The following is a 27,816-nucleotide window of genomic DNA, read 5'->3' as shown; positions in this document are numbered from 1 at the left end:
CTTGTCACCAGTCATCCTACAAACCATCATACTATGTCTGGTTACACTCTCACCAACCACTATTTTGCAGTCACTGGTCTTTTTCAGGTTACCTCATGTATACAAGATGTAGTCTACCTGCGTGCTCCTACCTCCACTCTCATAAATTATCCTATGTTCCTGTCTTCTCTGGAAAGAAGTGTTCACTACAGCCATTTTCGTCCTTAATGCAAAATCTACCACCATCTGTCCCGCTGCGTTCCTATCCTGTATACCAAATCTGCCCATCACTTCACTAACAACACTGAGCATCACACCCTCAATTTCCGGTTTCAGACTCATAATTTCATCTGACATTCTTTTCACTACCAGAACATTCCTAACGATCTCCTCCTAAAAGATAACTCCTACTCCATATCTCTTCCTGTCAGTACCATGATAGTACAACTTAAAACCTGCTCCCAGGCTTCTGGCCTTACTACCTTTCCACCTGGTCTCCTGGACACACAGTATATCCAGCTTCCTTCTCTGCATCATGTTAACTTACTCTACCTTTTCTTGTCATCGTCTCGGTATTCAAAATCCCTACTCTCAGTCCCAGACTCTTGCCTTTCCTCTTCTCTTTCTGCTTGCGAACACGCCTTCCTCCTCTCCATCTGTGACCCACAGTAGCCCAATTTCCACTGGTACCCTGTAGGTTATGGGCACCAATGGCGGCCGTTGTTAACCCGGGCCCTGACAGACCCGGTATGAGATTGTTAGGTTTGATTTGCATATTTGGTTTTAGCAAAAGTTTTACAGCGGATGCTCTTCCCGAAGCAACCCTCTGCATCTATCCGGGCTTGGGACCGACTCAGGGAGAGACTGGCCTGTGCCTCCCTGATGCTGCATTAGATATTATATAAAACAAAATATTGTAAATCAGTGCAAAAAAAAAAAAAAAAATTAATTAGAACATTATATGTCACAGCTTTTATTATTATTACTATCATCATCATCATTATCATTATTGTTGTTGTTGTTATAACAGACAAAGAAAACATCACTGCATTATCCTGACAAAGTACACATTTTTAATTTTAACATGTAAAATTTACTGAATATGTGTCACTTCTGTGATACGTTCACCAAACAGCAGCTTGCTGACGCAAACTAAGACGTAAAGAAAGACTCCATAATTAAAGTAATGACTTTGCAGCTGCATCGTTTAGATTTTTTAGAGGTTACGCGCTGCAGCAACCGCCTTATTTCAGGTTCCTGTCGGTCTTCAAGTTCAGTGGGCTGAACTTCAGTCTAACACGGAAGTGCTCCGACGCGGCATTGCCCTTAATTCCATTTGCTCAACCCATTTCTTCGGAATACGTCCGTTGATTGGTCCAGCTGTCCCCCTCTAGCACTGCCATTGGCTGCGCGCTCAACTTTGCCCTTCGCCATTGGCGGGTTGCTTGTGAGAGCGACTCGCGATGCTTTGTGCTGCAGTCAGGGCAGCAGCGGGGGTCCGGCGAAGGGGAGGGAAGGAGTAAACCAAAGAAAGGGCAGAATTAGGCTGGAGGGTCTGATAAGGGGGAGAAAGGACAACTGAAAACAAGCGAGAGACAGGGAGGAAGACTCGGAAGCGAATAGGGGTGAGGGAGGCAGAGAGAAAAGGGTTGGGAGCTCGCAGGAGGTACCTTCATCTTGCTAGTGCACACGGTGCTTTTGGAGAACTTGGGAAAGTAAACAGCACAGCAGAATTCTAGGCGGCCACTTGCAGCCCTCACAGGGGACTGTAAAGATGAGTGCGCAGGAACCGGCTGCCTATTGAACAAAATAGACAAACAAACCATATTGGGACTTTATGGATGGTTAGCAGGATTAAAGGGTCACCAGTGGCGCTTCACAGAGGACAAACAACTAAGGACAAGGAGGTGAGAGTCATGTTTGTTTCTTCTCTTTCTCCCATCTCATCTCCTTCTCCTTCCTCGCCCTCCAGCATGGTTTGCATTTTGCAGAGGCAGCAGCTTTGTCTATTGATAGACTGAAAATGGGGGTGGGTTTGCGAGCTGGTCTGTGCCTCTTGTGTCCCAGTGTGGCAGCCACAAGGCAGTTGAGAGGACAAGGATGGGAATGGCAGATATATGTGTGGTCCTTTTTGGACAAAAAAGGATACAGACACACAACAGCATGGGTGATTAAATCTGAGCCTGGGTGGCAGGGAGACAGCAGGACTACAGAGGGTGAGGCCTTGTCATGATAGCAGTAGTTCCTAGGACCGATACCATGGAGGATGAATGGGAGTTTGTGGACTCATCCCAAACACACATATGACAAATACACACACAGATCTCTGACTGGTTCTGCTAAAACACACACTGCTTCCACAGCCTCCAGCTATGAAAAGAGATTCCCTCTCTTTCCTCGGCTCCGGCCTTCCAGTTTGACGGCTGCTTCCTGGAGTACAATAGCCCCTCCCAGGATGGATTTCACACTGCTTCTATACTCTTGGCAAAAAATAGAGAGTGGAGTGGGAGGAGAGGGGTCGAGGGCAAGTGATTTACATTTTGGGCAACTGTCTCTCTAACTTCCTCAAGTTGCTTTCCTGAAGAAACTCCATGGACCCACTGTACTAGATTTTTTTCTCCTTAGTCACAGTCAAGCTCCTCCAATGGACGTTAACAATCCATTCATGCGTGGCCTAAAACGTCGACAAAGACACAACTATGACTGGGATCCCTTGCAGTTTTGCCACACATTCACCCATGAGGACATATGCAAAGTTGTGGCACTCCAGTATAAATTTATTACTTCAAAGCAGAACCTGGATGTAACGCCAAGAAGTTTTTCGCCGTACTTAGCATGAGTGTTCACTTTTCCTCCAAGTATTTTAACACCATTGTCTATACTTTCTACTCCATTTTCAAAACAAACTTTAATTACTTAGTTTTAATTGCATTTCGGTAAAAAAGGGTTTTTCAGGGTTGAATTATTTTTTTATCTACTAGTTGAATTTTTTATTTTTGCATATTTAAGTTAAAATAAAGTATAGTAAATGAAGTATGAACAACTGTGTGCTTTGGAAATTGTTCCCAAAGTTCCTTTTTTTACTATCATTATCAGTCTGTACCTTTTTGATGACTTCAGCATTGCACATTGCACAATATTGTTTTTTTTTTTCCAACTACTTTAAGTCAGAACTGGTAAGTATAAGAAGTTATATTTGCAGCATGGTAGCACAGTGGTTAGCACTTTTGCCTCACAGTACAGAGGACCCTGAATTGATGCTCCTTCCTTGAGTCTGCATGTTCTCCCGGTGTCTGCCTGGGTTTCCTCAGGTTCTCCGGTTTCCTCCCACAGTCCAAAAACATGCTGTAGGTTAACTGGCAAAAATTGGGGAAAATTGCCCGGATGGGAGAATGAGAGTCAACTGTTGTATGTCTGGTTATGTGGCCCTGGGATTGACTGGGGACCAGTCCAGGGTGTACCCCGCCTCTTGCCTGATGGCAGCTGGGCTAGGCCCCAGTACCACCTGCGACCCTGAGTAGGATAAGCGGTAGGTGATGCATGGATGGAAGTTATACTTGCCTCAGGAAGTAGCTCATTTTGTTAAAAAATAACAAGTTCCAGTAAGTTAAAACAAAGCAGAAAAAAAATTTACTTTGAGCATCTGGATTTTGAGAGTTTGCTTTTGCCATCCTAGCCTGGCAGTGACCTGTCTCATGTTTAATGTTGTACTCGTTTACACAGAAGCACATTTCCCTGGGAATGTCAAATAACATACAATCAGTCTGGAATGTTTGCAGTTTTAAATCTTATCTCCTGTGCTGTAACTTTCCCATCCTTTCCCGTTATGTCCTTTAATACAACATTCACAAGACCAGAGCATCACTCAAGCATAGATTATAAAAACAAGCAAGAAAAGAAACAATATCAACAGAAATGGCACTCACTCAGAAATCTGACATTTTTCCATCATTGTAACTTCAGCACGTGTTTAAAATGCTGTCACTGTTTTGATCAGCTCTTCTTTTGGACAGATAGCTAAAGCTTTCAGAAGTTTCCTCAAGATGCAAGTGAGCCAGAATCTGATGAACATAACAATGACAATGTTGTCACAACCAGCAGTTGTCTACAAGAATATGAATTTTGGGGAAATCATTTTGTTTAACAGTTTGTAGTGCTAAATGGCTTTCCTGGTGATCTTGCTGCCCTACGGGAAGATAAAGCTCTCTTTTGCTGAAGGGGTGAATGACATTCTCTCAGCTAAAATAAACTCACTCTGAGTTAACAAAAAATTCGCAGGATGAAGCATCCTGATTATCTCATGTTACAGATAAGTGGCCCTTTTTTATTTATTTTGGCTCTTTGGGAAGAAAATAAACAGCTATCTCCACCTGCTAAAAAATAGATTAAATCCCCTCTGTATAAACTTTAGTAAACAGTTGGAAAAATGTTCACATCTAAGATGTTATAATGTAATCTAGTTTTGTATAATTCCAATTTATTTTACTAAATCACTTAGGCACCAGCAGCAGAGTAAAAACAAAGTCCTACTGTTTCTGAATGCCCATAAACCTAAATAACACTGCAAACCAACCTTTGGCCTCATTCAGTTCAATGGTCAACCAAATTCAGTAATAAACATTTGGATATTATGATGGTTAAGGTGCTCTATTGGTGCCACAAAGGAGACCTTTTTTTTACCCAGACAATGGAAAATATATATTTCTTTCTGTTGTAATGTATTTCTAAAGCATATTTGTCATACTTGAATAGGTTCGATATTTTAAGGATTCATTTAACAAACTGGAGATGACATTTGTGCATCACAGGAAATCAGAAACCACTTTTTTGTTTTGTGTGTTCTTGAAGAAATGTTAAGACTGATCAAATTTTCTTGAGGCAGTCATTACTTGTGAGATTTTCAGTCATCCAGGTCATGGTTAATTCTTGTTAAAATCTTCATCTTTTCGCAACTAGACTTGATTTTCTTTCCTTGAAGACGTTTCACCTCTCATCCGAAAGGCTTCTTCAGTACCAACTTCCAAGACATAGTCATTAGGTTTTTCTGAGAGACCACAGAGTGTTGTGCAGTTTCGTGACACAGCCCATGGACATGCAGCAGCATGCGGGGTCCATTGAAAATACGCTGTGATTAAAGTTTTGGCAAATTGTTGAATCTTGTGTCTGGGAGTCTGATTCATACTAGGGAGGGGCGACATGTTAGGATATCAAAATCTCTATGGTGTTGCTTTTGGCAGTTTAATTTTTTTCCCTGCTCTTGTAAGCAGTGGAGGGCGAGGTATTGAAAATCCTTTGATTTCATGAAAGTATTAATATCACACTTGTGAAGATGGGACCCAAACATTTGCTGAAATAAAAATTTGTATAGGTTTATGAAAACAGCTTAAAACTAAAAAAAAGTCATTTGACTGGTAGACTGTATTTATATGTACTATATTTATTGCAGATGATGAATGTTGAGGTCAATTTAATTGTGTCCTGGACAGGACTTTTCAATGAGAAACATCTATAACAGAATAAAACCACATTAGATGAGCTCAGAAAAACCACCAGCTTTGTGACAGTGCAATTTTAGCCTCCCCCGGAAAGCTTTTTACATTGTAAATTGAGCTTAAGAACCAGGAACATGAGTTAGGTTTGTTTTTGAATGTCTTTTTTTAGTGTCTTGTAGTGCTGATGAAATAAACAATATTGAACCTTACAGATGATATAATGCCAAAAAATTATGCCTTCAGTGATTTAGAATTCATGTCATTATTTAGCTTAACCATGTGGCTTGGTGGTGCAGCGCTACAGCGCTTGGCTTTATAGCACGAAGGACCCTGGCATGACTCCCACAGGGGCCTTTCCATGGAGAGTTTGCATGTTTTCCCTGTGTCTGCGTGGGTTTCCTCTGGGTTCTTCAGTTTCTGCCCGCTGTCCAAAAACATGCAGAAGGTGAATCGGAAAAAATGCCCAGAGGTGTTCATTGGCGGGCAAATGGTCATAAATTTATATGCTCTACATGTAACCCTGTGTTCGACTGCAACCGCTTCAGGGTGTACCCCATATCTCGCCCAATGACAGCTAGGATAGACTCTAGCATCCCTGTGACATTGAGTGCAGGATAAGCTGTAGATAATGGATGGATGGATGGATGGATTTAGCTTATCCAACAGAGCATGGTCAGATGCCATTGTTTACACCTCAAAACCGCCATAATAATTCCATTAATCTCATAGCTACTTCTGCTTCTTCTTCTTCTTCTCCGCTTTTCCCTTCAGGGGTCGCCACAGCGAATCGACCTTCACACTATGACATTATTTTAGCTGAGTGGAACTTAATATGTGAGTAGAGTGATGTGACTGCAAAATAATTGCAAAACTGATCTGATTCTCTTTCCAGTATCATAGCAATCTTTTTTTTTCTTCCTACCTGTATCTCTCTCGAAAATCTTATGAGAAGGGTATGAACCACAACCTCAATCTCTATAGTAGCAAAGTAAAAGTCATCCTCCTGTGATGAAGATTCTCCTACTTTAACAGCATAATAATTACTTCATATATGGAAAACATTCATCAAAAACACGTTTTCCTGATACCCCCCACAAACATCAGTTTTATTTTGTAGCCTCAACCTGCTGTTTGATTCGCTACTGGGAAGAGAACAATCACACGTTATCTGCATGTTAAAGTTATGGATACTCATGCATGCCATCTGGTTTTTGTGGACAGTAACCTCCAGGATTCTGCCCATAATTGTCTGCATCATAAAATAAATTAATTTTTATTGCTGTCAAAATGATTTGGTCAGCATGTTTGAGGACCTCTTTTCTCATGATAATGAATACACACGAGTACAGTGCAGTATTATTCTGTGAGCATGCATGGCAGATGGTAGGTCACTTTCCTTCTGTGTCCTTGACTAACGTATCACCAGCATCACTGTCGTTATGGACTTAGCATAATTGAGTTGCTCTTCACAGAAGAGGTCATATCAAGGCCTGTCTGGCAGGGGAATGCCGCAGGGCAGAGACAAACCTGGTGAAGATGGCAGAGATAATTTCCTTATCATGTGTATATTTATATCATATTCTGCACGACCTGGACACACACTGTTCTCATGTTTGCAAAATGTAAAATAGTCACTATATGCAGAAAGTGAAGCTTTGTTTGGGGGGCAACTTATGCCAAAGAGAATCCACAAGATCCACAAATGTCTTGAAAAAGCCTCTCAGATTGTTACACTTGTTGGCAGCCAAAGAAAGACATTCTCTGACTTTTCACGAACCCTGAGGAACGGATCTCTGTCATTGTCTCTTGATAGGGAGTCTTCAAGGAAGCTTAGGGAAGGGAGCAGCTGAGGCAGAATCATCACCGCTTAGCACCATTTGTTGATGTCACTGGTCTGCTGGTCACTCATTGTCTACTGAGTGTTATGCTATTCTCCCAGGAAGGAGCCAGAAGTAGTTGTGTTTTTTTTCTGTATTTGAGAGTGCAGTTTATCCAGTCACCAGCAGCTGCTGTCCTTTGCCATTGTCTGGTGTCCCCCAGCTGGTTTTGACCTGCGGCTCTCGGGTTGGCATGTCACTGGTCAAACACATTTAGCTGTAAATCAGTGGCTAGAACTCCGTATTCTTACATTTTATGCTTTTCCAGCAAGCAGAGATATAGCTGGGCACCAGCTGGGTCTAGATTTGGCCATTTCACAGGCAGGTACTGCACTAGATATTACTTTGTTCAATTTTGCTGGTTCACTTTCAACTGGAAAAGTGCTGTAGATATTATAAAGTGCATATCGGAACAGATGTTTTTATGACCCTGGTCAGGAAAGCACTGTATTACTCACCAATCATTTCGTAGTGTTTGAAGGGTTGTTATTTTTAGATCTGTCTTTTAGCAAATAAAAGAAAAGACTAAAAGCTGCTCTTAACAAGAATCAAGTGCTTTATTTTTTAAAAAACTCAAAATTAAATAAAAGCCATGAAAAACTGGGAAAGAAAAGTGGTACATGAAAATGGAGGGTGCTTAAATCCAATTCTTCACACGTTACAATTATTTATTTCAAGGTTAACATTTACAAACAAAGCCAATGTGACAAGAACATTGTGGTAGAAGGGTGAGGTGCCATGCTAACATATAGTCAGGATTACTAGTTGCTTAGTTACACAAAAGTCTACAATACTTACAATGGCAGTGTGTTCCAAAGCAGCTTCACAGTGAAAATAAGATATTCTCTACTGTGTATAATTGTACGTTGAGCAGTCAGCTGATGACATGTGATGGTTCAGCGTGTTTCAGAATTTGATGTGAAGTATCTGGTCTCTTTAGCATCCTGATCATTTTTGAAAATCTATAAAGGGCTGTATAGAATCCCAATTTAGAAATGATCACCTCATTATAACACTTCTCAAGCAATGAATTATTCCCATGATATTGTATTTATTGATGTAAACCAGAGTTATAAAATGTGATAGCATAATTAGAGGTTACTTTTATAGCAACATTGGTGCCTCCTTTTTCCTACAAATGACTTAAGAAAAGATATTGTCATTTTAAGATGCTGCTGCATCTTGTTCCTATTCCAGACATGGAGCCTGTCCGATTCCAGGATGAATATGTTTTTTTTTTCTTCTTGAGCTTCTAATTAAAGATTAGGAAAAAATTGAATAAAATAAAATTTTAAAACTTTTGCTGCAACTTCCTGAGCTCAATTGCAGTTTTATTTTTGAAAACAAGCATGTCAGCATTACAGTGAGAGATGTAGCCTAATCCATGTGACTCCCTAAGTCTCATATCTGCTCAGTTATTCAAAGGAGGTCAGCCTTTTTATTTCTTTTGCTAGGAACTTTAATACATGCACTTTTTTAAGTGTTTGTTTGGCCCGGAAAGGTTTCAGAGTAGGTCTCTAGGTTATTGTGTGTGTGTGTGTGTGTGTGTGTGTGTGTGTGTGTGTGTGTGTGTGTGTGTGTGTGTGTGTGTGTGTGTGTGTGTGTGTGTGTGTGTGTGTGTGTGTGTGTGTGTGTGTGTGTGTGTGTGTGTATTTCTTAAGTGACTGCTTCAGTTCACTATCTATTTTTGTAGGTCTTTTTAATATTTTTTTTTCACATTATTTGCTCAGAAAGTGCTTTTGCTGTTTGGAGGTTAAGTTTTTTGTTTTTCTTTTTGTTTGCTTTTCCTGAAGAAGAAAGTTGCAGGCATTTGCAGATATAATTTCCTTTTTATGGAACAACATCCAACCAATACAATGGACAATGTGTTTGTTTGTTCGCACATTGCAGACATTTCTTTTCCTCAACAGTCATAACACAGAATAAACAAATCATCCAAACCATCACCAATACTGTAGATATGCAAATAACATGTCTTGAAAAAAGAAACTATATTGACCATGGTTTTTAGTGTGTATTTTTGGCCTGAAATGGGTAATTTTTTTATGCCTTCCTCTGCACCAATAAAAAACATCCCTCCGGTCAATTGGCAAACAGTGGGTGAGGTTTGGAGAGTTCTATGTAGGTCAGGGACAGGGTGTGGAGGAGTTGGTTTCATCTCCAGCCTGTGATGTGTCTTATTTTCCCCCCAAAGAATAGCCTTCACACAGCAACACACCCCAGGGGCTCTTTGTGTTTCTTCAGTGGGCACTGTTTGATGAACTGTCCAAACGCCTTCCCTCAGAGAAACTGGCTCTGACTACCTGTCACTTTGATTCTGGAAGGGGGGTATTAAGTGGGAAAAGTTTTCCAGGTTTGCTTTTGTATTCAAGTCTAACCTTTATTCAAAGTACCAGCTCACTTATTGTAAAAAAAAGGAAAAGTGAAAATATAAATATATAGTCATATATAGCCTTATTGTATTCTCTATAGAAAGGCAGTGTTATTTATATACTGTAGCACCATTCAAATAGACAACTTTGACTGTAACCCCACTTCATTTTCACTGCACCTTTTCACACAAACATGAAGCAGAGAAAATAAACACCCACGAAACTATTGAAATGCTAAAGCAACAGAAAACAGAAAAGATCAATATTTTGTATTCCATCAAACAGAGGTACATTGAAAGTTCAGGACTTTCTCATTCACTAACAAGCTTTCTGTCGGTCCAAGTTCAAATAACTGAAATTAAGATATATTCCAGCATAGTTCACATAGCAAGATTAAAATAACACAGAAGAACTGAAAGAACAAAAAGAAGCGTCCTTAGAAGAACAATCATACTGTGGAACATAAAACCAGTGTGTAACCACTGAAAAAGAGGAAATCAGGTTACATTAAAGAGACATTTTATACACAATAGCTAAATTAAGCAGAGCAGCTAAAATAGATCCCTGTTTACTAATGGAACATTTCAGTCCATAACTTTCTTCCTTGATTTTGTTTTAGAGACTTTCAGGAAACTTCCTTGACAATCAGGAAGTAACTGAAAGCTGCTTTGTCTCACTTGGCCTTGATCTGTTTTGTGAAGGATGTAAAGGGGTTCAGGTCATGGCTGGCAAAATGGAAAATAACGCAAAATTTTAGAACCCCTAACAGCCCTCCCCCTTTATCACCAAACTATCTACTGTGACAGAAAACTAATCCAGTATAGATCAGTCAGTTGAAATATTGACATTGACAAGTCTGCTATGATATTAAAACCGAAATACAGAAATATTTTACATATTTTAATATGTAACCTAAGTTAAACCTTGGTTTTGTTATTTATGTCACATATATTTTTTGTTCAAAGATTTTTTGTTCAAATAATTATGAAATAGTGTTGCCATACTTTTTTTCTGAAGATACCAAAAAGTATGGTAACAGTGGATGATAGTTACATGTTCATTTTACCGCAGAGGATATTTGTTGTTTTCTACAATTGGTGTAAAAAATTAATCTACCAATATCAGCTACAAGTCAGATGAGTTGTGCTATACTGAGCAAATGGAGAGCATTCTTCGGTTTCATGTACTGTTGTCTTTTTCAGCTTGGAGAATCTGTGTCCACTGACAGTAGACACACAAGCAAACAGGCTTGAAACAGAGCAGTGAGTACCTTCAGAAAGAATGTGACTATTGTTTGGACATGTTCTGCCTTTGGTGCTCAGAGAAGGAGGACACAAAATAAATACCCCATTAGTTAATTGTGGTCATGATAAACATGTAATGTTTGTGAAATAATGACAATGAAATGATCAAAACCATTGCAGAGGCACAAACCCCGGGGACCCTTTCATGACAAGATAATTTGATCTTTTATGCCACATTACACTTCTACTACAGGTCAGAGGGAAACGTTGTCCAATCTACTCCGCAACATTTATCTCCTGTCCAGTGAATACCCAGTATCTTCAAATATTGTGGATGAGAATGATTGTGATAAACTGAAGGACTAAGAGCTTCTTCAGAAAATTCTCCTTCGTCCTCTCTTGAATAACCCCTTTAAAAGCCATCTTTGAATATACAATGTCTCAAGGCAGAGAACAAGCTGTTCTTCTGACCTAGAGCTATGTAGCGTTCAAGTCATAGTGATGACAAATGATTACAGATTAATAAGCAATTGCAATATAAAGTAGCCGAAGTATGTTTGGTATCTATGTTGACATGAATCCAAAAATATTCACAACAATGGTAAAATACAGGAGGATTTATTTCTAATGTACAGTAATTACTTTTTGATTCCTGGCTTTAAAACGTCCATACTTTTACCCGATGTTTTCAGTGCAAATTTCCCTTTGTAGTGGTGCATTTTTACAGGAAAAAGTTCTGAACACTTGGTGGCCTGCTGATACTGATCTTAATTTTAAGGTGATTATGTAGGACTGGACACCATGATGTAGAACGGAATAACAGATTTTATTTCCTTGGAAAAAAACATTTGCTCCAGTCAAGAAACGTGTTCAGTGCTTTAGCATTTGTTCATTTGGGAGTTTAACAGCAACAGTATTCCATTAATCTTCACACTGTAGGTCTCGCCGTGGCACTCACTCACACGAGAATCCCCTCAAGAATCACCCTCACGTCATCCGTTCTTTCCAACGGAGGATCGGAGTCTCAGCCTCAACCACATAGAGTCCAATTGACCTGTGAGCTCATGCAGCTCTGCAGTGACGAATGCAGAAACAATGTGTTTCTGACACAGTACAGAAGTTTACCCCCATAAAAGACTCATTGTTGGGTTGCAACCAACAAGTGAAAAGACTGTAGAGCCTTGTTGCTCAGAGGCTCTGACAGTCTTCATGTACTTGGTCATAAATAGGCAGATTCCTACAATAGTTTTTATTTTGAGCTCTTAATAAAAATGTCATACATTGAGGACTTAGGATTCAATGTTATTCCTATATCTGAACCATCCACAATGTTGCCAAAAAAACTTGAAATATAAATTGAGCTGTCATACATTGAGCTGTCATATAGTGTCATACATTGAGGACTTAGGATTCAACGTTATTCCTTTATCTGGACCATCCCCAATGCTGTAAAAAAAACTTGAAATCTAAATTGAGCTGTCAGAAAGAAATATTAAAACATAATAAGAGCCCTAACCGAGATTGTGGCAGACTTCCTTTCCAGGTTAAACAGTGAGGGCTGACAATTAATTTAATAGTCCGTAGTCCTGGCGTATCCGTGCCATTTTCTTGCCCGCGTTGAGCTCCCTGTACTCCAAGCTGTCATTTCCCAGAGGGGGCTGATACAGTGGCCTGTCAGGGCCCAGTGTTTCAGCAAAAATTGCTTCACTTCTGATCAAAATGCAAAGCAAATGCAAGGGATCACTGTGTGCTACACAAACAGGGACTGAAATAGAACCTGCACATCATAGAAAATCCCCAATTTGTAAAATAATGAAATGATAATTTCCGCACACAGCAAAATAATAGCTTAACAGAACATGTGTCAGGGCACAATTTATCATAAAGTTATTCTAAAAATGAAATTAATTTCATTGAATACAGGTGGCAATTCATACGCTTTGCTATTTGTTTAACAAAGCCAAAAGGTCCAAAATCACTGTAAAACTCTGCTTTGCATCACAGCTGCATTCGTTTCAAGTGTTGTTTTGTTTCATACCACTAATATGCCTTTTTTTTTTTCAAAAATGTTCATTATGTAAACCACTTCAGCACCTTGCCCTCTTGCTTGCAAGGGGCTAGAGACGCTCCTTGCTGTCGTTGGACAGGACGTGGGGTACATCCTGGATTGGTTGCCAGTCAATTACAGGGCCACATGTAGAGAAATACATTTATTCACACTTTAAGGGTCTCCAGTGAACCTACTGCATGGTTTTGACCAGACACAAGGAGAACACTATATATATATAGTATATACAATCTAATATATACTATATATGTATATATTATGCATGATATATATGTTTATGTACATATCTATATATGTATGTGTAGATATCACATCCTATATAGTAAATTAGAAAACAAACAAACAAAACAAAATTTGGAACAATGTTCCTTGAACAACTACAAAAAAAAGGTGATGGGAAAATGACTGTGAGTACAGTAAAAGTCCTGTGCTCGTGAAAGATTGCCCGAAGCCTTCTCACACTGAAAATGAGGAAATTAAACTATAAAGGTTAATTAAATGAATTCAACCTGAGTCCCTAAACTCCATTCTTACAACCCCTGACTGTCACATGTTGTCATCTGTGTTTTGTTTTAATTAATCCCCTGCTAAGCCTTCTTAGAATTTTTCATTTAGCCAACAGTCTTTGTAACTACCAGATGCCGAGTTTATATTGTGCTAGGATTATCATTCGTTTGTGTCTCTGCACACCTGATTTATGGAATATTAGTGCAGTGACTCAGCTTTATTACACTTTTATAGTCGTTCTTTACAATTGTCTGCCATCACCATTGGTCAAAACCCCCTACAGGTCAGGACCCAACTTGATAGAAGTAAGGGGTGTAGTTTCTCAGAAAATGCTTCAACAGTAAGAGCATCTAATATCACATTTACTGCTCACTTTAAAATAATTCCTCAACACTTCAGACTCAAGTCTTATTTAGAGTTTATCCAAGGCTTATCTCCATTTACCGTTGTAGATTTAGTTTCATCTCATAAGATAGCCTACTATGATGTAATTTTTAAAATTGTATTTGCTGCAATCATTTATATGATGATGTGGACTTTTCTTGACATTGAATGACACCTGGACTGTGAAGACAGAAAAAAAACAACCAAATATTTAACTTGTTGTCAGTTACTGAAAATATTCACATTTTCCTCCAGACAGCAAAGCAATTGCCTTGAGATTAACTACAAATAATCCAACATCTACAAGAAAATAGCCTAGAAAGTATCAGAAAATTCCATATTCTGATTGAAATGTTTCAAGTGAGGAAATATATTCACATCACACGCATTGTGTCCACTTCTAACTGTAGTGAAGAAAACTCGAAGCAAAAGTTCAACTGTCATTTTGACCTCTGAAAGTTAAAATCATGCGCTGCATAGTTTCTTATCTACAACATTTGGTGGGGCAACATTTGCATGTGCTGCTGTTTTCGGTAAGCGTTTATGGTTTGTTTATAAAAACGAGAGAACATTCCAGCCTACTTAAGCATTTGCCTCTTTTCTCCTACCCAACGACTTATATCATATGAAGGAACTAGAGATAAGACAAACAGGTGATTAATACTGGTGGTACGGAAATAACAATGTTCAGACAATGGGTCATGTTAAGTGCAGCCTTTAAAATTCAGAGCATAAACAAATGCAGCCGTTTTATTTTCTGTTGTGGATCTGGTGTCTCCTCTATCATTTAAAGCCTCTGGTGATTGGTTGCAGCAGCTATAAAGATTTTCCATCATAATCACTTCCAATTCTTGGCCCTTTACTTACTGATGCATTTTGTCTGTTTATTTCTTTAGGCATGTCAACAACGACATCTCAACAACCGTTGGAGGATGAAGAGGAGGAGGAGGAGCAGGGGGAAGAGTTTGTGTTTGAGGACAGCACTGATGACGAGAAAGTCCTTGAGGACAGTCAAGCGAAAGGCAGCGTTTGTGATGGATTGTCGAGCAAGGATGTGAGCAAGATGTCTGATGACAAAACACAAACTGAGTTGGAAAAATCTCACCACCGCACAACGCTTCCCTCTGCTGGACTGGAGGATGCAGCTACTATTTCCACTGAAGGTAACAGTCACCGAAACAGAGTCTATATTAAAGATGTCAACTTTCCTCCATCCTACTTTGCAGTGTTGCCCTCATTTTGGATGTATTGCTGTGTCTGCTAGAGGTAGTAAAAGCAAAATACAGCAATTACTGTAAAAACACACAGGGCAAAGTTAAATATCAATGACACTTTCTCTTTAAAAGTACCAGTTTGAAGACTCCACAACAGAACCTAAAGGAAAACTTACCGACCCACCTCGGCAAGAACACAATTATATGGATGGGTTGGTTTTGATTGCAAATGGCTTTGAGAAATGAATGTGTATAACAGTCACAAGAGGTGAATGTAATGATCATGTGAGGAAAACATGTATTTAATTGACCTATATTAACAGTGTGTATAGCTTAAAGGGTCTAATTAAACAAGTATAATTTGCTGTGTAAGACAGACACAGCTAATCAGACGTGTTTCATAAATTGCCCATCTTCATTTTCTGTTTTTCCATGCAGATTTGTTTTTTATTTGCTGTACATTTTGAAAATGGTAACATTATTAATTCTCTCTTTAAATCAGAAAGGTCTCCTGAAAATCAATAAGATTTGGACAAAATCCTCTAAAATGACACACCTACTCAAACAAAACAAACACCAAAGTAATAACACAAACAGTGAATTGGGGATTTGCAGTTTCATATTATTTGATATTTTCAAATTTACAGCAGCTCATTCTATACTGTAATTCACCATGGCAATGAGTGAATAAAGGGCAGAGCCTCCATTTAAAGTGAGAAATGTAGAAATATTGAAGTGGAAGGAGCCTAAATTATTTTTCAAAAATAACACCAGGCTATTACAGTTTTATTCACTGTGAGGTAAGAAGGCAAGGCATTTTACTGTTCCCTCAGGAACATTCTTTTTCAATGAAATCCATCTGCTGTCTGTTTATTCAACATTTCCTAGATTTTTAGTTCCTCGATAGAAGATAAAGTCAGCCAACATAACATTTTAAATAGATTTGTTCAACTACACACTGATGGGGGAGTTGAAGACTTATAAAATGTGGATTTAAAACATTGAGAAATGATTGTACCATCGCAATGAAATCCGGTAATGTGGTGATATTCATGACACGGTTAAAATTGATTATACATTTTGAGACATCTATTCCAGTCAATTGGATTGTTATCTCATATTTGAATACTGCCAGTGTGAAGCTGTCGAAACACACAAACACTGTGTACCTGGCATAGAAATTCAATTTCCAATCTCACAGCTGCACCACGATCTCACTCACAAAGTAATATTAACTCGTGGTCCCCTGTGTCGGAGCAACTGTGTAAGGTCTATGTTAGTTATCATATGAATATCACAGGTAGTTTTTGACTGATACCACCTGTTTTTCCATCAAACATAGGTTGCACATGTGATGTCTGCGAACATTTTCGTGAAACTTAGCTGTCATGTTTGCGGATGTACTCCATGGTTAGAACCACGTAGAGACAACAATTTGAGAGTGAAAAGAGGGATGAATAATTTCGATCATCGCACTACTTCAATAATCTTCATTCGAGGGTTTTATTCCGACATTAGATCTAAACCTTGATATTATGTTTTGATTATAAGCTTTGAAACAGATGGTAGAAAACAGCACATCGTAGAAAGACCAGGAGAACAGGAAGTCGGGTTTTGTTGGAGAAGAACAACTAATGAACAGGTTTCTTTCATCTCAGGCCTCGAAAAGAAACTCATTAAAGTGAACACTCCCAGATAAAGTGGACTTTTAATATGGAGAGAGGTTCTGTTGGACTAGCAGGAGTAAGTTGTTATATGAAGCTCATGTGTTGTAATCCAATAAGTGGACTGGGTGATGCTGGGGCCATTCTGAGATGACAGTGTGTAGGGGAGGTCTGATAAGTAATCCAGGGTTGAAACCACTGGAGAGAGTCCAGGCCCCCCTCCCTGTCCAGATCACATAAGTTTATATGAGGAGATCACATTGTGTAAGCACTGCTTGTGTGTCACATACACTGAATTCAAATCATTAACACATGCGTTGTGAGCTTTCCTCTCCTCCTAGATGACAAGTGAACCCTAAAAAGAGCCTCCGGTCAAATCAGTTCCAAAGGTGTATATCGATGTTTGAGGGTTTCTTGGTCAGTTTATCCCGCAGGGGGTCAAGGAAGGAGAGGAGGAAGGCGTGTTCGGAAGTAGAGACAGAAGAGGAAAGGCAAGAGTCTGGGACTGAGAGTAGGGACTTTGAATATCGGGACTATGACGGGAAAAGGTAGAGTTGGTTGACATGATGCAGAGAAGGAAGTTGGATATACTGTGTGTCCAGGAGACCAGGTTGAAAGGTAGAAGGTTAGAAGCTTAGGAGCAGGTTTTTAAGTTGTACTATCTTCGTACTGACAAGAAGAGAAATGGAGTAAGAGTTATCTTGTAGGAGGAGTTTGTTAGGAATGTTCTGAAGGGGAAAAGAATGTCCGATAGACTTATGACTCTGAAACTGGAAATTGAAAGTGTGATGCTTCAGTGGCTATGCCCCGCAGGTGGGATGTGAGTTTGAAGGGAAGGAGAAGTTCTGGAATGAGCTAGATGAAGTGATGCAGAATATCTCCAAAGATGAGAGATTGGTAATTGGTGCAGACTTTAATGGGCATGTTGGTGGAGGCAATTGAGGGGGTTAAGAAGTGATGGGCAGATTTGATATACAGGATGGGAACGCAGAGGGACAGATGGTGGTAGAATTTGTAAAAAGGATCGAAATGACTGCAGTGAACACTTTTTTCCAGAAAGACAGGATCATAGGATAACTTATGAGAGTGGAACTAGGAGCATGCAGGTAGACTACATCTTGCAGAGATGAGGTAATCTGAAAGAGCTCAGTGACTGCAAATTAGTGGTTGGTGAGAGCATAGCCAGACAACATAGGATGGTGGTTTGTAGGATGACTGGTGACAAGAAGTAACAAGAGGACAAAGGCAGAGCAGAGGACAAATTGGTGAAAACTGAAAAGGGAGGAGTGTTTTATAGTTTTCAGGGAGGAGTTGAGAAAGGCTCTGGGTGGTCAGGGAGAGCTTCCAGATGACTGGATAACTACACCTAATGTTATCAGGGAGACAGGAAAGAGAGTACATGGTGTATCATCTGGAAGGAAAGTAGATATGGAGACTTGCTGGTCAAATGAGGAAGTGCAGAAGTATATATAGAGAAAGCGGTTTGCAAAGAGGAAGTGGAACACTGAGAGGACCGAAGAGAACAGACAGGAGTACAGGGAGATACAGTGTAAGGTAGAGGTATCAAAGGAAAGGCAAAGGGTTTACAATGACTTGTATACTCAGTTGGACAGTAAGGAAGGAGAGAATGATCTATACAGGTTGGCGAAACAGGAAGATAAAGATGGAAAGGATGTACAACAGGTCCGGGTGATTAAGGATAGAGAGGGAAATGTATTGACAGATGCTTGAAGAGTGATGGGAAGATGGAAAGAGTACTTTCAAGAGTTGATGAATGAGGAAACTAGACTGAGAGCAGCAGTCAGCATTTGTGAACAGCACCATGGCTTCATGCCTAGAAAGAGTACTATACATGCAGTATTTGCTTCGAGAATGCTAATGGATAAGTACAGAGAAGGCCAGAGGGAGCTGCATTGTGTTTTTGTAGACCTAGAAAAAGCACACGACAGGGTGCCAAGAGAGGAACTCTATGGCAGAGAAGTATGTTAGACTGGTGCAGGACATGTAAGCTAGCTGTGAGACAGTGATGTGGTGTGCTGTTGGGGTAACAGAGAAGTTCAAGGTGGAGGTGTGACTCCATCAGGGATCAGCTCTGAGCCCCTTCTTGTTTGCAGTGGTGATGGACAGGCTGACAGAGGTTAGACAAGAATCTCCATGGAGTAGTGTTGTGAAATCAGAGAACAGGTTGAGGAAAACCTAGAGAGGTGGAGGTATGTTTTGGAAAAGAGAGGAATGAAGGTTAGTCACAACAAGACAGAGTCTGTGTGTGTGAATGAGAGGAACATGGGTGGAACGGTGAAGCTACAGGGAGTGGTGATCGAGAAGTTGGAGGATATCAGGTACTTGGGATCAACAGTCCAGAGCAGTGGAGAGTGTGGAAAAGAGGTGAAGAGACGGGTTCAAGCAGGTTGGAATGAGTGGAAAAAGGTGGCATGGGTACTACGTGATAGGAGACTAACAGCCAGACTGAAAGGAAAGGTCTACAAGACAGTGGTGAGACCAGTGATGCTGTATGGACTAGAAAAAGTGACAATGATGGAAAAACTAGATGAAGATGCTAAGGTTCTCTTTGGGAGTGACCAGGAGGGATAGGATCAGGAATGAGTATCAGAGGAAGAGCACATGCTTTATGTTTATGAGAGAATGTCAGAGAAGCTGGACTGAGATGGTTCAGTCATGTACAGAGGAGGGATAGTGAATATATTGGTAGACAGATGCTGGAATTGGAGATGCCAGACAGGAGTTCTCAAGGAAGACCAAGGAGAAGATTTATGGACGAAGTGAGAGAGGATATGAAGGCAGTTGGTATGAGAGAGGAGGATACAGAGAATAGGGTTAGACGGAGAATGTTGGTTTGCTGCGGCGACCCCTGAAGGGAAAATCCTATAGGAGAGGGAGAAGATCCAGAAGGGGGTCGGTATGGAGCGCGACCTACATGTCAGGAAAACAATTTTGATTTTGAATTCTGATTTTTTTTATTTCTTTTTTTTACCCAGACTCCAAAACTGTTGATTCCATTTTTATTTAAAATGGTTTAAAAATGGATAAAAAAGCTTAATATTGCAGAATGAAATTTCCTGGGTAAACTAGGGCTTTGTGAGGTGTAGAATAATACCAGAACACAAGTGCAATTCTCAGTAACAGCATGTTGAAGATACAGAGGGAACAGTTTAAGAACAGCCAATTCTGGCACTGGAAGTTCCTGTTTTATTTATTTTTTTCTAAATTCTATAGATGTTTTTTCTTCTTAGAACTTTTGGCACAATATTTCAAAAATGGTACCATAGCATCAGTTTATGTTAGTAGTACTCAAATGTTTTCTAAATCTAACTGACTGGTTTTATTGACTGAACCTGAGACACCTGACAACCTGACATCTAAGTTGTTTTGTTGCACAGAAAAACAAAGTGTTGTTATATGGTCTCAAAACTGCCATGTGCAGTCCTAAAATGGCATTTTCTGGATCTGTATCAACCTAAGATTGCTCAATGCAGAAATATTGGGACAAATAGTGATTCCCTGTGACACTGTCTCACTCAACATGTGTATTTAATTCACCCTAAAGTAATTAGACTTGATGAATAGTCCCAGTTGCACTGTATGAGCAAACTTTCATACCATTAATATTCATTTTTCTAGGCCTGAAAAAGTTTGATCATTCATGAGAAGTGTCAAAATACAATACAAAGTCACCGACTTATGGAAAACAAAGTCATTTTCTGAAAAATGTGTTTCCTTTGCTCCGTAATAGTTTGTCTCATGTTTGCCCTTTTCCTCATTTTGACAGATGTTCCAGTTCATGAGTCTCCCAGCTGGTAAGTTTCCTCCGATTCCTATCACAGTATGGAGAAAATTACTTTGAGTAATGGAGGAGGTAAACTCACCATATCACATCAGTGTGATGTCATTATGTCTGACACAATGTCACGCTTGCACTCTGTCCAAACACACCGCGGCGGGTCTGAGATACTGTGATGCTATGCTGCATCTATTTGTACAAAATTCAGATGCCAGATGGTGAGTCACAGCAAAAGTGACAAGCAGTAATATCAAATAAAGTGATGTAGATGATAAAATCCAGCAGGGAGATTACAGGATTGCCTAATGCATGATGATGCATAAAGTATAATATGATGATATTGTTAAAACTAAATTGGTGCAATGTTGCATTTTAAAAAGTAATTAAAACATGTCAGTGTTATGTTATTATCTCCTACCAACAAATCAGACAATGATGTCATTTCTTAAGTAAGACTGAATACTCACTGCACACTTGTATTTGTTGTCAAATCTCGGTAACAAATTTTTTCTTTTGAAAATTGTTGAACACATTTCACCACTCATCTGAGAGGCTTCTTCAGTTCTGAAAACATACGATTTCATAACCGCATATGCTGCACCCAGGGTCTTGAGGCCTATTCCAGCTGTCCCTGAGCAAGAGGTGAGGCTCACCCTAGACCGGTCGCCTGTCGGTCACAGGGTCATATAGAGAATATATACATATATAACTATTTACTCCCCCGTTCACACATCTAGGTGATTTAGGGTCTCCATTGAACCTACAGCATGTTTTTGGACTGTGGGAGGAAACTGGTGGACCCACAAGAAATTCAGGCAGATATGGAGAGAACATGGAAACTTTATAATCAATGTCGGGATGTGGCAAGGGCCTACGTGCTGTGAGGTGGAAGTTTTTGCCATATATTTAGACACACAACCATTGACTCTCCTTTTCACATTTCGGGGCAATTTAGTCCTTACCTAATCTACTGACTGTTCTGGAATTGCTGGAGAAATATTGACATCCTTTATATTTCCAACATATTTAACCATGTCATCTCTTATGATATAACACCTTTATATATTTCTTATACAAAATTCCACCTTATACAGATATGTCTTACCAATGTAATGAATTTCATGTTTTTTTTTTTGAGGCAGTAGTGTGCTGTAGTGTCTTTCCTTGGGATACTTTTTAAGATGTTCATTGGACTAAGATCTGTTGTGTAGGACTAGGTGTTGAACAACTTATATCTCAGTTCTGTATTTTACATTACTAAAGAGATTTAATTAAACATTTGACATGCCCTCTTTACCAGATGCCCCTCTATGTAAATAGGGATGCATGAGAAGTACAGTAGTACAAGTTGTGTAAAGTAATAAGTAATACTTGTCTATAGGGTGTCCTGTTTTTTTAAAAGTCAATGCCATAATGATCTTTTTTTCTTGTTTAAGGAAGTTTAATGCAGAGATTGCGCAGAGCTGGCTACACCTTTCGACGGGAAACCAAAACATTTTGAATGGTCTAGTAGCACCAACAGTTTGAAGGGAGGAAAGATATTCAAATTACTAGCTCCCGTGTTTCAATAGAAAGAAGGCAGTCTATTTATTGCGTTCGGAATTAACTTGCCTGTCTCCGTAATTTCTTATATTTCATTACCCGCATATACAGGTGAGATAAGGGGTTTCAAAAGCTGCAAAAAAACACAAAAATACTGTTTATATTTTATCCTTTTTATTAGGTCCTGCCAAAACCAAATAGCTCGGAGAAATTAAAAACGAGTAAGAAACAAAAGCCCAGGGCCTTGGTGGTAAATCAAGAGTACAAAAAAAAAAAAAGTCTTAAAAGTTAATTGGGACACGTCACTCCCAACTGCTGTTTAAAGCTCAGCCCTAATGGCTTGTGTACTATTATTTTACAATGCGGGTGAATTGAGCCCCTCCTCGATACACTCTGACATCTTTCATAAAATCAAGAGGATGGTTTGCTTCGAGGCTTTAGCCGAGTAAATGATTGTTTATTGATTCCTCTGTCTTTTTTGCCTGCTCTTCTCTACGGGTCTAGACGTTCACACAAACAGCAGAGATGGAGCTGATTGGAAGTTCGAGCTTTTCTCAAAGATCTTTCAGCTCACTAACAGTAAGCTTGAACTTTGGCAGCCGGGCTAATTAATGACACAAGCAATTGGTATCTCATCAGTCAATAGGACCCAGAACAAAATAAATGCTGAAATATGGTTTCTAGTAGTTAGAGCCCCCCACCCCCCTCCATTGTAAAAGACTGTATCACATATAACGAGGAAAATAATTTCAAATAAATACAAAAATACCACATAACTAGCTAAGGCAAGGATAACTGTCAACTGCAGTTGCAGCAATGACGGTGTAATTTGCTTCACTATCCCCCTTGCCATCCCATCGTGAGATAAGACATTCATTAGATAAGATCTTTTCCCAATGGGAAATTTACAGCGTTAACACCAGTAAGGACAATAAAGATGAATCATGCATTTCAAATTGGATGGTCTGTTTAAGTCTCTTGCTCTGCCTGTTAGTACTGAATTTCTCTCCCTGCATCACATGTTTGTTTCCCAACCCTGGACCACACAGCGTCGGCCCATCAATCACCAGTTTATTAGTGTAAATGACAAACTGAGCATAACTTCCTGATATATATTTAATAGTGCAGGGGCACATTATCTGATGCATCAGCTGCACATCTGCATCAGTTGGTAATGATGATGAATTGACAAAGGAACTGTGCTGTCATGCAAGACTCCTGACTGTATAGAAACCCCCCATCTGGGCTTTTAGGGAATGTGCTGAGAAACCTCTTCTGATTGTGGGCACGGGAGGTTCAGATTCCTGTGGATTTTCCTGTGCTGGAAAATGGCAGCATTTGAGCACAGGTGTGAGCACAGGAATTATCCTGTGTGTTTGTGTGTGTGCAAGTGTGTGTATTATGGACTCACGGTCAGGTCTTGGCAATTTCTCATGCAAGGATATTTCTGCTGAGTGTACATTTCCTCTTTGGCGTAGTCTGCCTTTTAAAGAACAGCTATCAATAGCACTTTCCACCATCAAGGTGGTGGGAATGTCAGCACATCTGCTAAATCTGTCAGCGGTTTTGCAGTAATATTGCCAAAATTACTTTATGGGCTTTTCTTTGTTCTGTGGCAAAAGCACATCAGGTGTTACATTTATAAGACGCTGTTTTATGATTTTTTTTTTTATTTATTCCAGTGTTGCTTACACTCAGCTGTTTTACGCCATTTATTTTATGTTTTATTTTTGACACTGCTTTTTGCCTGTTGACAAAGGGTTTTCATTAAACACAGTCATCAGAGCATCAACACAAAGGATGCCATGACAACGTGGCTTGAAGCCCTTCATTTTATATTGAGCTCTGACTTAAGATTTTCCTTCTTCATTCTTTTTCAGTCGGTTCCCATTGTGACTTCACCCTTCACTGTGGCTTTACTTGTTTGCAGCCTGGCAGAAATTTGGAGCAGTTTGCCGAGCACACATTATTTTTCAAGAACCCCACCCCTTTCCTCTTGTTTTAGTAAGGTGCCACCATGTAATCATTTAACACATGCGCTGTATGTAGATATGATGAAGTGAGATGAACCAGAATCTACCTCATTTGAGTGGTTCAGGACAACTCGGCTTTGTGGGATTGGTTCAGTTGAGCTGAGAGACACTTGTTGAGAGATTTATGGCCAGGGGAAAAGCGGAGCTCCATCAGTATGGTCAGCACAATGGCAGTGCAATGCAGTAAGAACAGCTTTTCCCAGGAGAGACCAGGACGCAAAACAGGTAGACGCACGGCCGGTATCGGCCCTGCTTTGGCAGTGTGTAGCTGAAGGGAATGGAAACAGATGGAAGTGCAAGATTTGCATTCAAGCAGCTCCCTCTTTGGACTGTATTCTGCCCCCAGGCGATATCATTTGCATTGAGAAATGATTCCCGCTTCACTCTTTGAGCTTTATGACTCACTAGAGCTCGCGGGCACAGATAAGTTGTGAAGAGGGCGTGCAACGCCTCGATCGATGGCCACGCTGCTCAAATCACTCACCCTGACATGATTGCATACAGTCAAGTAGACATGCTGTGTATCACTATTGTTCTGCCTTCACTGCCTGCACGCAAGCAATTTTAATGACAAGAGATTGCTTAACCACAAATAAAACAAAGAAAAAACATGTTGACTAAGCGGCTCTGTGTTGTTTTTGCGTGGGCTGGGGTTGTTTTTTTGTTACTCGTATTGAGATGATCAACCCGTCACTGAGAGCTGAGCAGCCGTCTGGTGGTTTGATGCAAAATCAAACATTTTTTAATTGCAGGAATATGAAATAAAAAGTGCTTTACACCTACTTCAGGATATTATCTGCCTAAAAGTTTATGACACACAATATGGTGAGTTGTTGTGTCATACGTTATATTCTCAGGAAACATTTTTATATCTGATGCAAGGGCTGGAACTAAAATGTTTTTTTATTACTGAATATCCTGATTCTTCTTTTCTCTATTAACAAGTTAGTTGATTAAGTATATTTTATGCCAGAGAACAAAATAACAGAAATAAACATAGTCTCATTTAGTTATAACATTTTTTATTGTCTTTTTCCTCTGTAAGCCATCACTCAAAGAAATCAGTTGAGTCTCCCAGATATTTGTTATGATTGTAAGTAATTTACATGTCTAACAACAAATAAATAAAACTTACTGAATACTATCTCTTTGTCAGTATTCATAACAATCAGCAAATAAACATGAAGTAACATTTATCTTGATACAAACTGTAAATTACCCTTTCTGATAGTCCAAGTTATTACTTACCATTGGAGCAATTGTTAATAATCACCAGTGCAATAATACATTTTATCATTCACCACGGTAATTTTGATTTGAATTAGTCAAGGGCGAGTGTGCTGTTGCTTTGGATGTGTATTTTGTGAATAAACTTCATGGCTCTACATAAATTCATAATCCTGGATATATGTATCTTAGTCTCTATTTATTATGATCATTTGTCATGATATTGACCTTCTTATTCATACTGTCCGGTCTCATCAAATATTTTATGCAGCTGATGTTGCTCCAACCATTGCACCTTAAAATCATATTTTTTTACATATATATACAATATATCCTGAGACAGTGCTTGAGTTGCTGTGCTTCACTGCACAAGAAATTATCAAGATTCTCATCTGGGTGAGTAGAATGAGTGAACACTAGAGTAAGGACGTCACAAATAGCCATCATGAGCACTATATAAAATTTAGCTTGCTATAATTGTAATGCAGGGTTTTTTTCCACACTTTCATTGCGGTCATATAATGTTTTTACAATCCTTTATTTCAGACTAGATCTGAGACATGATGTTTAGGTTTGCTAAACGCCAAAGGCTGCTGAATTTTCAGTAAATCATACTTTCATTATTCTGTGAAAGCTTGTTTAAACCTGGAATTGTGAAATGATGAATCCATATTATCTGAAATAATCAAACACGAGTCAGAAAGAGAGTCTCCCGATGAATAAAAGAAGTCCCCAAGCTGTAGCTGACCATTACAGTCCCATCTATTTAAGTTTTTTTTTTTTTTTTTCAAATTTATACAAATGAAGGACTGATTTTTTTTTCCCCTCAGGAAAAAGAAGGTTAATTTAGTTTCCTTTATTTTTTGCTTGACCTTTGAATGCATTTTTATAATGATTGAAGAGACTGGTCATATTGGGAAATTATTATTAATCTTTTGCCCTTTAACTTTTCCTGATGAGTTCCTGATCATTTTCTCACAAGTGTTGACTCAGTTTCTGAGTCTTTTCTCATTTTCTTTTCTTTTTTTTCCAATGAAATTTCTTGATGCTTTTCAATGCCTCTCATAGTAAAGAAAGTGTTTAATGTCATGAACCATTGAATTTTTAAGTTTATGTGCAAAGAAAAATATTATCCTTTTCTGATACCTAAAAGTAAAAACAACAGTGTAGATCTTAAGTGCAGAAATAAGATAAGGTGATATCCCTGTCTACCTTGGTATTCTATCCATGGCATGTTTCTATCTTCTTCCCGTCAAACACACTTCACTTGCACAAAAGCTTCTGCGAATACCGAATGTAGACAGCCTGCGATTCTCCCTGTGCCACTCAAGTGTGAAGTAGGCCTTGCTGAGCTCCCTCCCCAAAATGACTGCACTTTGCACACATTATTTCCCTGATGCTTCTTGTTTGTTTGTGAGATTTCGGTCTTTATGGGTGTCTGTTGCTTGCTGCTGCTACTTGTTTGTGTTTAGCTTGGGGACAGATTTGATAATTGCAAATGGGACACTCCTACTTGCCGGATGCTGATGTGGGGGAGGAGCCTCGCCTCACTGGTAATATCAGTGCATGACATGTGACATCTCTCTCAACAGGATTTTCCCCTGCAACATCGGGGTTTTGGGTTTTCTTTTGTGACTACATCCCGACGCGAGCTTGAGAATGTGTTGACATTCATGGACATATAAGGAAATGTAACACATAATGGCTGTAATAAAGTCATTCTGAACAAGTCATTTGATTTATCTAAACAATGAACACAACCTATTGGGACAACAGCGACAGACCCTTTTGTTAAATTCAATTCGTCTAATATAATTGCTGTGGCCTCAAGGAGAACATTAGTGTTTTATTGTCTTCGTTTGCATAAAGCTGAGCTTGATAAAAAGTCTTTATGTTGTTCAGGTTGGACACCAGCTGGATTGCTCTGTGATGTCACTTTAGTGGGTTTATTTATCACATGAAGATTGTTTTAAGTTATTCAAGATTTCAGTCAGTTGGGGATATGGGCAAGGATTATTCGTTGAGATTGTCCTTTTTCATATGAGCCTCAGTGATCTCAGACTACACTATAAAGTGTAGTCTATCTTTTTTTTTTTCCCGTTCATAATAAGATGAGAAGACACCTTCGAACGGGGCAATTTTCAGTGCGTCTGCCTCACAGCAGGAAGGTCCCTGGCGTGATTCCGACTTGGGGCCTTTCTGTGTGGGGTCTATATGTTCTCCCCATTTCTGTGTGGATTTTCTCCAGGTTCTCTGGTTTCCTCCCACAGTCCGAAATCATAATGTAGGTTAAATTGGTGACCTAATGTGCCGAGATGTGTGAATGACAGAGTGGATGGTTGTATGTCTTAATATGTGACCCTGTGATCGACTGACTGAGCCCCGCCTCCCACTTGATGAAAGATGGGATGGGC

General features: G+C 39.4%; 1 protein-coding gene across 5 annotated transcripts in view; it reads left to right on the top strand.

Moving 5' to 3' along the window:
* The first annotated feature begins 1,519 nt into the window (after window positions 1-1,519).
* The window catches only part of arhgef10la (Rho guanine nucleotide exchange factor (GEF) 10-like a), a 154,621-nt gene continuing 128,324 nt past the window's right edge, over window positions 1,520-27,816 (top strand). For 2 of the 5 annotated variants that reach the window (XM_086149999.1, XM_086149994.1), the window contains exons 1-3: window positions 1,520-1,886; window positions 14,820-15,086; window positions 20,589-20,616. In XM_086149999.1, the coding sequence (XP_086006125.1) occupies window positions 14,822-15,086; window positions 20,589-20,616 (293 nt within the window). In that variant the 5' untranslated portion in view covers window positions 1,520-1,886; window positions 14,820-14,821. Of the gene's footprint in view, window positions 1,887-6,242; window positions 6,306-10,922; window positions 10,983-14,819; window positions 15,087-20,588; window positions 20,617-27,816 lie in introns of all 5 variants that reach the window. The other 3 variants (XM_086149996.1, XM_086149998.1, XM_086149997.1) reach the window with 3 other exon arrangements.

Source organism: Fistularia commersonii, chromosome 7 (genome assembly GCF_037954325.1).
Source record: "Fistularia commersonii isolate RoL2024-O1a breed Wild chromosome 7, RoL_Fcom_v1.0, whole genome shotgun sequence".
Lineage (NCBI taxonomy): Eukaryota > Metazoa > Chordata > Actinopteri > Syngnathiformes > Fistulariidae > Fistularia > Fistularia commersonii.
Note: the sequence above shows the minus strand (reverse complement) of the source record. Positions and strands in the feature narration are given on the sequence as shown.